This window comes from Bombina bombina, chromosome 1 (assembly GCF_027579735.1).
Source record: "Bombina bombina isolate aBomBom1 chromosome 1, aBomBom1.pri, whole genome shotgun sequence".
Classification (NCBI taxonomy): domain Eukaryota; kingdom Metazoa; phylum Chordata; class Amphibia; order Anura; family Bombinatoridae; genus Bombina; species Bombina bombina.
The window spans coordinates 1,211,633,604-1,211,645,667 of NC_069499.1; the positions used below are offsets into that span (position 1 = coordinate 1,211,633,604).

Sequence of the window (12,064 nt, forward strand, 5' to 3'; positions counted from 1 at the left end):
AAATCTGACCCATTAGAGTGCTGGGAAATAAGCCCTTATATAAGCCATCCTGAAAGAAAATGCCACGGAAGAACAATGGACATCTGGACTAGATCTGCATACCACGTCCTCCGAGTCCAAGCATGAGAGCTATCAATATTGCAGATATATGTTCCTGCTTGATCTGAGAAGTTACCCTTGGCAGATAAACAAGGGAGCAAGGAACTGCTAGAGCGTCTATCAATTCTGCATGAGCATCTTTTCACCTCTGTGAAATCTGTGGTTCAGACAAGATGCCATTAAAGGGACATTCAACACTAATTAAATGCTACATGGAATGATGCTTTTGAAGAAAAGATTAGTCTGAGAAAGTAGATTTATTTTTAAAGGGTTAATTAGCTGTATAAACATTGACAAAATAAGTGTAAAGTTATAGTGTCTATAAAATGGGAGCTGCCATGTTGTAACTTAGGTTACCTTCTCTGCTGTTTTTTCTATATATATGATTTATCATTTTATATTACTATCTCAAAGTGTTTCATGTCCCTTTACGACTATCACTGGAAAACCCCAGTGATGCACCAACTGGTCGAATATCTTCTGATTGAGAGATAATTCCAAGGAACTGTGGGTACCACCCTGATTATTGACATATGCTACTGCCAAGACATTTATTGGTAGCCTCGCCTCTTGAGGCGACCAAATTTCCTGAGATCTTTGAAAGCCCCTGAATGTTTCGCAACCTAACAAACTGGCGTCCGGGGTAATTATTACCCATGACAAATGCAGGAAAACCATCCACAGACCCAGCGTAATGGGGGGTGTCCATCAAGAGATTGTCTGACTACCTGATCCAATCCAATTACCAGTGACATGTTACAATGATCCAATCCAATTACCAGTGACATGTTACTGTGATCCTGAGCACCTCTATGCTTTTCCTCCCTTGAAAAAGAACTATTGGGAGGGAAAGGGAAGTATGAGGAATAAAGCTCTGCTGTATGGTGTCTTTGCCCCTCCTGGTGGCCAGAAGAAGAATTCCCACACGTAAGGACTTTCGTGGACTCTCACCACCTAAGAAAGAATAATTTCAAGACTTGATTTTACATTTAACCTGAGCATTTTGCCACATAGCTTACAAAAGCATCAGGCAGAGTAAATCTTAATTACAAAGTTCCCTAATATGTTAATGCTTATTTCTGAAATATTTACCAAATTAAAAAAAAAGGATAAATTGACTTGTGAATTTAGAGTTTAAAATAAACATTGAAGAACCCCCCCAACTATATTACATATAGAAGAGGTGACAAAAAACAGTATCTATTGCATTTCAGTATATGTGTATTCAAGTTGTTGTTCTAATGTACATTATGGAATAAAACAAAATCAAATAACTATAATAACTGATGTTCATTATTTATACAACCTTGATAGTGAGTTGCTGATTTTATCTACTAAATAATATATTGTTTCAGTTCAATAAAAATATCAGTTGACAAGCAAATTTAAAATAAATAAAAAATTGTCAAAGCTCACAACTACATTCTGCAACTTAATCAACTAATTCCAAAAAAACTAGTTTTTTAAAAAATAAACAAAAAGAAAAAAAAAGTGAAACCCTGTCAATGATATTACAAAACTAATACCTGCAAGTCTTAAACTTTTGCTTGCAGAACAGGCTGAAGCTATTAAGGTCAGTTACACAGGCACTTCACATGTAAACAGTCTACAACTAAAAATAAATTTGGCACCAAGTCTTACTATAAAAAATACTTAAAAAATTACAAGCATATAAAAGAAAACAAATTAGATCAGCTTTAGTCACTAAATCACAAAATAAAATGCTAAAGATGCTAAGAGTATTTATAATACATGAAGTGCAATAAATTGTCCATTATCTCAAACTGATAGTTTTGAAGACTTTTACTTGTTCAAAACTAAAATGATTCATATAGATGTAACATTATTTACATGCCTGCAGTATTGCAGCAATATTTTATATGAATAAAATATGCTGAACTGAAAATTAGATTTTTGCAAAATATAAATAAATTCAACACTTTACAAAAGTAACACAAACCTAAAAAAAAGACAAATGTAATTTACAAATATTGACAGATAACTATGGACCTGGATTTGAAATTGTGGAAAATGTGCATTTTTTTCAGTAAATGTCACTGAATTTAACAAAAGTAGCTGTGCACAACAGGATTATTTTTCACTTCCATTGTTTTATAATGGTCAGCTACAAATTACATGATTTTACATCTGAGGCTTGAGAACACAATGTAAAATCAACTTTTAAGTCTCCATTCCATGTCAGAAGGAAGAAAGCTGTGACACCTTCAGTAAAGGAAGTTCAAGCAGGGCCTGTACAGTGACACCAACTTTAACCAATCCTCTCTCTTCTAGAATATGATGAGGCAGGCAGAGTCTGTCCTGAAAAGCAGAATAATGATATTTTACATTTGTTCAGTAAAATATATATTTCAATTGAAAAAACAAATCAAAATAATATGACAACTGATAATTTCCTGGGCTAAATTAAAAAAAATTAAGATTTAATTAACAGAAAAAATATAGAATTTGTGCTTACCTGATAAATTAATTAATTTCATGGTGGTGAGAATCCACAACCCATTACTACTGGGAATTATACTCCTGGTCATTAGGAGGAGGCAAAGATCACAAAACTCCAAGAGCCTTTAAAACTCCTAACATCTTACTGGAAACTAGTCAAGATAGAAGAGAAGAAGTTAGGAAAAGAAAATAAGAACAAAAAGGAGCTGGGAAAAGAGAGGTGCAAACTCAAACTACTGGCAGAAAAAAACAATTACAATAAAAAATAATAAGGCGGGGACTCGTGGACTCTCACCACTGTGAAATAAATTAATTTATCAGGTAAGCATTAATTATACTTCTTTTATAAATGTTGTGAGACTCCACGATCCATTACTCCTGGGAAATAATACTCAAGCTGTGGAGTCCCACAAGTAATCTGGGCGGGACCAGACATACTATGCCAAATACATTGGATGATTAGTTTTTTTGTGAGTTTTTTTTTAGAAAAAATATAAATACAATAATAATTTATGCACAATAACAGCTGCCTGAAAGACTTGCCTAACAAAATCTGCTTCAGAAGAAGCAGAAACTTTAAAATGGTAGAATTTAGAAAAAATTTTATGAACTGTCTTGCAAATTAAATAAAGAGGCATCATTCTTAAAGGCCCATGAAGAATGGACAGTAACCCATTTAAAAGAAGAGTGACCTGCCTCCAAGTCAGCTTTATGAAAAAACTTTAATCAAGAGGCTAACAAAATGGCAGTAGCCGTCTGACCTTTCTGGGACCCGAAAAATGAATAAACAAGTAAAAAAATTGCCAAAAACCCCAAGTAGCCTGCAAAATAGAACGTCAAAGCTCTGACCATATCCAAAAAATGGAGAAGCTTCTCCTTAGAATTCTTTGGATTAGGACACTAAGAGAACAATCATCACCACCTTAAACAAAAGATCAAAGTTAGTTCTCAAAACTGCGTTATCCTGAAGACAAGTATGTTCACAACAAAAGAGCAATCAGAATCTCCTCTAGTAGAAGAAATAGCTAAAGGAAGCCAAACCTTCCAGGACAAAACCTGAATATCCAAAACATGCATAGGTTCATAAAGGAGGAAGCTGCAAAATTCTGAAAACCAATTAAGATTCCATGGAGGAGACATTGGTTAATCACAGGCTTAATCATGACTAAAGCCTTGACAAAAACATAAATTATGCTTACCAGATAATTTCATTTCCTTCTGTATAAGGAGAGTTCCTTACTGTTGGGAAATACTGAACCTGGCCACCAGGAGGCGGCAAAGACACCCCAGCCAAAGGCTTAAATACCTCTCCCACTTCCCCCATTCCCCAGTCATTCTGCTGAGGGAACAAGGAACAGTAGGAGAAATATCAGGTTATAAACGGTGCCAGAAGAGAAATATAATTTAGAGGGAAGCCCATCAGGAAACACGGGCGGGGGACGAGGACTCTCCATATACAGAAGGAAATTAAATTATCTGATAAGCATAATTTATGTTTTCCTTCTTAATATAAGGAGAGTCCACAGCATCATTCCTTACTGTTGGGAAACTTAGACCCAAGCTCTAGAGGACAATGAATGATAATGGGAGGGACAAAAAGAGATGCGGACCCTAATCTGAGGGCACCACAGCCTGCAAAACCTTTCTCCCAAAAGCTGCTTCAGCCGATTAAAAAAACATCAAACTTGTAAAATTTAGAAAAAAGTTTGTAAGGAGGACCAGGTAGCCACCTTAAAAATCTGATCCATAGAGGCCTCATTCTTAAAGGCCCAAGAGGAAGCCACTGCTCTAGTAGAATGACCTGTAATCCTCTGAGGAGGTTTATGTCCCGCTGTCTCCGCAAGGCGGATAACATTCCTTAACCAAAAAGATAAGAAAGTGGAAAAGACCTTCTGTTGCTTACGCTTCCTGAATAGACAACAAACAAAGAGGAAGTTTGTCTAAAGTAGCCTGAAGGTAGAACTTCAAGGCGCGAACCATGTCCAGATTATGAAGCAAACGTTCCTTCGCAGAAGGAGGATCTGGACACAAGGAAGGAACCCCAATCTCTTGATTGATGTTGCGGACTGACACAACCTTAGGAAGAAAACCTAACTTAGTACATAGGACAGCCTTATCAGAGTGGAACACCAGATAAGGAGGCTCATATTGCAAGGCTGCAATCTCAGATACTCTGCGCGCAGAAGCAATAGCCAGTAGAAAAAGAACCTTCCAGGACAACAATTTAATGTCAATCTCATGCATAGGCTCAAACGGAGCCCGTTGCAACACCTTAAGAAGAAGATTTAGACTCCAAGGAGGAGCCTTAGATCTAAACACAGGTCTGATCCTAATCAGAGCCTTAACAAATGACTGTAAATTGGGAAACTCTGAGAGCCTCTTGTGCCGTAAAACAGATAGGGCCAAAATCTATCCCCTCAGGGAACTGGCAGAAAGGCCCTTCTCCAATCCATCCTGGAGAAACAATAGGATCCTGGCAACCTTAACCTTATGCCAGGGAAACCCACGCTCTTCACACCAGAATAAGTAGGTTCGCCACACCTTATGATAGATGCGACGAATAAACGGCTTCCGATCTTAAATGAGAGTATCAATCGTTCTCTCAGAAAAACCTCTCTTGCCTAGGTTTAAGCATTAAATCTTCACGCAGGATCCCTGGACCTCGACCTATATATGGGTAGCATGGTATTGAGACGAGACGCCATGAGATGTATCTCCGGCATCCCCCACTTGTCTGCTGAGAAAATCCGCTTCACAGTTGTCCACACCCGGAATGTGGATCGCTGACAGCGAACAGCTGTGGGCCTCAGCCCACTCCAGAATTCGAGATATCTCCCCTCATTGCTAGGGAGCTTCTCTTTTCTCCCTGATGGTTGATGTAAGCCACTGAGGTTATATTGTCTGATTGGAATCTGATAAACCGGGACAAACCCAGAAAAGGCCAAGCCTTCAGAGCATTGAAGACTGCTCAAAGTTCCAGAATGTTGATCGGGAGGGAGCGTTAATCCTGAGACCACAGGCCCTGTGCCTTCTTGGCACCCCAATCAGCTCCCCATCCTGATAGACTTGCATCCGTAGTCACAATCTCCCAGGATGGTCTTAAGAAGGATGTCCCTCGGGAAGATGATCTGGACAGAGCCACCAAGAGAGCGATTCTCTCAACCGGTTGTCCAGAGAGATCTGTTGAGACAGATCCAAATGTTCACCGTTCCACTGTCTCAGCATGCACAGTTGCAGCGGTCTAAGATGAAACCTGGCAAAGGGAATGACATCCATGCTGGACACCAGGAGACCAATTACCTTCATACACTGAGCCACAGAGGGCCTTAAGGAGGTCTGGAGGGCAAGACATGCAGAAGCAAGCATGCAACATCTTTGGTCTGTTAGAAATATCTTCATGGATATGGAGTCTGTTATAGTACCCAGGAATTCTACTCTGGTGCTCGAAATAAGAGAATTCTTTTCTAGATTTATCTTCCATCCATGAGATCGAAGGAGAGAGAGAGAAGAGATCCTGAATGGTCCTCTGCCAGACGAAAAGATGGTGCTTGTACCAGAATATCGTCCAAGTAGGGAGCTACTGCTATACCCCGGGTTCTGGCAACGGCTAGAAGAGCCCCTAGAACCTTCATAAAAATTATTGGGATAGTAGCTAGACCAAACGAAAGTGCAATGAACTTGAAGTGCTGGTTCAGGAACGCAAACCTTAGAAACTGAACGTGAAGGTAAGCATCCTTCAGATCTACAGTGGTCATAAACTGTCCTTCCTGAACGAGGGGACATTTAGAAATTTGTTTAAGCACTTTAGGTCCAGAATCAGGCGAAAAGTACCCTCCTTCTTTGGGACCACGAAAAGGTTTGAATAGTATCCCAAACTTTTTTATGCGATTGGTACCGGGACAATGACCCATAAGGAGGACAGATCCCGCACGCACCCCAGAAAGGCATCCCTCTTTTCTGGTCTGGAAGACAGGCTTGAGAGGAGAAATCCGCCCTTGGGTGGATGAGACTTGAAACCTATCTTGTATCCCTAAGCAATGACCTCCAGGACCCATGGATCCTGCACATCCCTGAACCAAGCTTCTGAAAAGAGCGTCAGTCTGCCCCCTACACGATCCAGCACCGGATGGGGGCCGCCCCTTCATGCCGATTTAGACTCAGCAGGCTTCTTGCTCTGCTTGGATTTATTTCAGGACTGAGCCGGCTTCCAAGTACTCTTGGTTTGCTTGTGCTTAGCGGAGGGCTGCTGTCATTGGGATTTATTAGAACGAAAGGAACAAAAATTAGAACTTTGTCCCTTAGACTTGTTCTTTTTATCCTGCGGTAGGAATTCACCCTTGCCCCCTGTAACAGTGGAGATAATGGAGTCCAGGCCTGAACCAAAAAAAAATATTTCCCTTAAAAGGGAGAGAGAGAAGTCTAGACTTAGAAATCATGTCCGCAGACCAGGACATCAGCCAGAGCGCCCGACAGGTCTGAACTGAAAAATTAGACACCTTAGCATTTAAGGAAATAATCTGCATGTTTGAATTGCAGATAAAAGAATTAGCAATTCTCAATGCTTTAATTCTTTCCTGCATAACGTCGAGGGGACCCTGCACCTCGATTAATTCCTATAATGAGTCGTACCAGTAGGTAGCTGCTCCAGCAACCGAGGCAACAGCCGCTGCCGGTTGAAACAAGTATCCCGTATGTTGACATCTTTCTTAGAAGAGTTTCTATCTTCTTATCCATTGGCTCTCTGAACGTCAAACTATCCTCAAGCGGGATAGTAGTACGCTTGGCAAGCGTGGAGATAGCGCCATCCACCTTAGGGACGGAACCCCACAGCTCCAATTGAAAGTCCGGGACCGGGAATAATTTTTTAAAGGAAGACAAAGGGGAAAAGGAAGATTCAATTCTGTCCCATTCGTTCTTAATAATGTTCGCTATCTTTACAGGCACAGGAAAAGTTAACGGCACTAGAGCTATGTTTAACCTTTTGCTTGTGTTTAGCGGGGCAAGGTAAAGCACTGAGGGCCTCAGACACTGCGGTCTTTAACTGCGCGGTAAAGTCTGATGATAAAAGGCTCTCTCCAGCTGGAGGATCAGGCGTGCGACGGGAAGCTGCGTGCGTAGAAGGAGATGACTGGTGGGTAGGCACCTCATGGGACGGCGAGTCCCCAGAGGTGGACGGCTCAGTGGTACTAAAGGAGTTAACTTTCTTAGACCTTATCACTTGTTCAAGGCATGTGGAACATAGTTGAGAGGGCAGGCATACCAAGGCCTCCTCACAATATAAACAGGTATTACTATTTGGAATAGAGGGAGTACCCTCTAGAATCTCAAAATCCTCCATAGCTTAGGCTAATGATAGTAGGACACAGAAAATAAATCAATCTTATTTCTCAAAAAACAGCACCTTTATACTCCCAATGGCTGGGGCACTCACCACCTCCTAGACCAAGACAATACAGAGAAAAAGCATCTTCTCCGACAGCCAGCTCGGTCAGGAAAGAGGAAATGAAAGCGAGACCACTCCCGGTCACATGGTGCGCAAGGCAGGTCCGCCCCTGCTATGAGAAAAAGCGTGCCAAGCTACAAGCTGCTCAGTGTTCAAAGTAAAAGTAAAAACCTGTGCGTTCCAGCCACATAACAAACAGTCTATGAGCCCAACAAATCTCACACATAAAGCAGTATAAAATCAAAGCATCACATTTGATTAATCCCCACTGTTCAATAATCCCCTTCAGGAGATATTAACACATGATTCTATTAAGATAAAAGGAGCCACACTGTGACCCTGTCCCTCTAGCGTTTTCAACATATGTAAAAATTGAAACTATCTTACCAGAATCCATGCTGTGGAACAGAAACACAGCCTCTCAAGTGTGACAGTCTTGTAGCATCGTTTCTGACATGGACTTGAGTGAGATAGCAAGCAGACAGTGAAACTCGTCAACACCGATTGCTTAGGAGCTGTTAGCAGGCAGTCTGGATGGGTTCGCAGAAAGACTCTCCCTGCATTTCAAGACTAACTTTGGTTAATGCTCTAACTGAAAGGCTGACAAGACTACTTTAAACTCCAGCTCCATATCGAAGAGGAGATACCCTTACTAAGGAACTACTCCGAATTACACTTCTCTGCCATCCTCCTGTGACGAAAGGCAAAGAATGACTGGGGGATGGGGGAAGTGGAAGAGCTAGCTAAGCCTTTTGCTGTGGTGCCTTTGCCTCCTCCTGGTGGCCAAGTTCAGTATTTCCCAACAGTAAGGAATGATGCCGTGGACTCCTTATATTAAGAAGGAAATTCTGAATACTTAGCAATCCTCTTGTGAAACAAGACAGAAAGAGATCTGCAACTTAAAAGAACTAGTGGATAAGCCCGTATCAAAATCATCCTGAAAATATGGAAGAATTCTAGGAACTTTAAAAGAGTGACAACTGAACACCAGGAAATAACTTTCCAAACCTTGTAATAAATCTTCCTTGTCACAGGTTTACAGGTCTGAACTATCACCAAACCATCAAGATTAGAGATTTTAAATCTTGATGAAAAAACAGACCTTGAGACAGAAGGTTGTGACACAGAGGAAGAAGCCACAAAGGACTACAGGACCAAATATGCAAACCAAGTCCTGTGAGGCCAGGCTGAAGCAATCAGAATTACTGAATATACCTCCTGCTTGATCCTGGCTATTAACCTTGGAAACAGAACAAGAGGTGAAAAAAAAAAACATAATTTATGCTTACCTGATAAATTTATTTATCTTGTGGTGTATCCAGTCCACGGATCATCCATTACTTGTGGGATATTCTCATTCCGAACAGGAAGTTGCAAGAGGATCACCCACAGCAGAGCTGTTATATAGCTCCTCCCCTAACTGCCATATCCAGTCATTCGACCGAAAACAAGCAGAGAAAGGAGAAACCATAGGGTGCAGTGGTGACTGTAGTTTAAATTTAAAAATTACCTGCCTTAAAATGACAGGGCGGGCCGTGGACTGGATACACCACAAGAGAAATAAATTTATCAGATAAGCATAAATTATGTTTTCTCTTGTAAGGTGTATCCAGTCCACGGATCATCCATTACTTGTGGGATACCAATACCAAAGCTAAAGTACACGGATGAAGGGAGGGACAAGGCAGGTACTTAAACGGAAGGTACCACTGCCTGTAAAAGCTTTCTCCCAAAAATAGCCTCCGAAGAAGCAAAAGTATCAAATTTGTAGAATTTTTAAAAAGTATGAAGCGAAGACCAAGTCGCCGCCTTACAAATCTGTTCAACAGAAGCCTCATTTTTAAAGGCCCAAGTGGAAGCCACAGCTCTAGTAGAATGAGCTGTAATCCTTTCAGGAGGCTGCTGGCCAGCAGTCTCATAGGCTAAGCGGATTATGTTTCTTAGCCAAAAAGAAAGAGAGGTTGCCGAAGCCTTTTGACCTCTCCTCTGTCCAGAGTAGACAACAAACAAAGCAGATGTTTGATGAAAGTCTTTAGTAGCTTGTAAGTAAAACTTTAAAGCATAAACCACGTCCAGATTGTGTAATAGACGTTCCTTCTTTGAAGAAGGATTAGGACACAAGGATGGAACAACAATCTCTTGATTGATATTCTTGTTAGATACCACCTTAGGTAAAAACCCAGGTTTGGTACGCAGGACTACCTTATCCGTATGGAAGATCAGATAAGGAGAATCACATTGTAAGGCAGATAATTCGGAGACTCTACGAGCCGAGGAAATAGCTACCAAAAAAAGAACTTTCCAAGATAAAAGTTTGATATCTATGGAATGAAGAGGTTCAAACGGAACTCCTTGAAGAACCCTAAGAACCAGATTTAAGCTCCATGGCGGAGCAACAGGTTTAAACACAGGCTTGATTCTAACTAAAGCCTGACAAAATGCCTGAACGTCTGGAACATCTGCCAGAAGCTTGAGCAAAAGAATAGACAGTGCAGAAATCTGTCCCTTTAAGGAACTAGCTGACAATCCTTTTTCCAAACCTTCTTGGAGAAAGGATAATACCCTGGGAATCCTGACCTTGGATTCACACCAATAAAGATATTTACGCCATATCCTTTTCCTGGTGACAGGCTTTCGTGCCTGTATTAAGGTATCAATGACTGACTCGGAGAAGCCACGCTTTGATAAAATCAAGCGTTCAATCTCCAGGCAGTCAGTCTCAGAGAAATTAGATTTGGATGATTGAAGGGACCTTGTAGTAGAAGGTCTTGTCTTAACGGCAGAGTCCAAGGTGGAACGGATGACATGTCCACTAGATCTGCATACCAGGTCCTGCGTGGCCACGCAGGCGCTATCAAAATCACCGATGCTCTCTCCTGCTTGATTTTGGCAATCAGTCGAGGGAGCAGAGGAAACGGTGAAAACACATAGGCCAGGTTGAAAGACCAAGGCGCTGCTAGAGCATCTATCAGCGTCGCCTCGGGATCCCTGGACCTGGATCCGTAACAAGGAAGCTTGGCGTTCTGGCGAGACGCCATGAAATCCAGTTCTGGTTTGCCCCAACGATGAATCAATTGAGCAAACACCTCCGGATGGAGTTCCCACCCCCCCGGATGAAAAGTCTGACGACTTAGAAAATCCGCCTCCCAGTTCTCTACACCTGGGATATGGATAGCTGATAGGTGGCAAGAGTGAGTCTCTGCCCAGCGAATTATCTTTGAGACTTCTAACATCGCGAGGGAACTCCTTGTTCCCCCCTGATGGTTGATGTAAGCCACAGTCGTGATGTTGTCCGACTGAAATCTGATGAACCTCAGAGTTGCTAACTGAGGCCAAGCCTGAAGATCATTGAATATCGCTCTCAGTTCCAGAATATTTATTGGAAGGAGTGTCTCCTCCTGAGTCCACGATCCCTGAGCCTTCAGGGAGTTCCAGACTGCACCCCAACCTAGAAGGCTGGCATCTGTCGTTACAATTGTCCAATCTGGCCTGCGAAAGGTCATACCTTTGGACAGATGGACCCGAGATAGCCCCCAGAGAAGAGAATCCCTGGTCTCTTGGTACAGATTTAGTAGAGGGGACAAATCTGTGTAATCCCCATTCCACTGACTGAGCATGCATAGTTGCAGCGGTCTGAGATGTAGGCGTGCAAACGGCACTATGTCCATTGCCGCTACCATTAAGCCGTTTACTTCCATGCACTGAGCCACCGAAAGGCGCGGAATGGAATGAAGAACACGGCAGGAATTTAGAAGCTTTAATAACCTGGACTCCGTCAGGTACATTTTCATTTCCACAGAATCTATCAGAGTCCCTAGGAAGGAAACTCTTGTGAGTGGGGATAAAGAACTCTTTTCCTCGTTCACTTTCCACCCATGCGACCTCAGAAATGCCAGTACTATGTCCGTATGAGACTTGGCAATTTGGAAGTTTGACGCCTGTATCAGGATGTCGTCTAAATAAGGGGCCACTGCTATGCCCCGCGGCCTTAGGACCGCCAGAAGTGACCCCAGAACCTTCGTAAAAATTCTTGGGGCTGTAGCTAATCCAAAGGGAAGAGCT

General features: G+C 41.9%; 1 protein-coding gene across 1 annotated transcript in view; it reads right to left on the reverse strand.

The window, feature by feature from the left end:
* Positions 1 to 2,190: 2,190 nt before the first annotated feature.
* LRCH2 (leucine rich repeats and calponin homology domain containing 2) overlaps positions 2,191 to 12,064 on the reverse strand; it is a 600,694-nt gene continuing 590,820 nt past the window's right edge. The window contains exon 21 of the mRNA XM_053700216.1: positions 2,191 to 2,418. Within this exon, the coding sequence (XP_053556191.1) occupies positions 2,299 to 2,418 (120 nt within the window). The 3' untranslated portion in view covers positions 2,191 to 2,298. The remainder of the gene's footprint in view (positions 2,419 to 12,064) is intronic.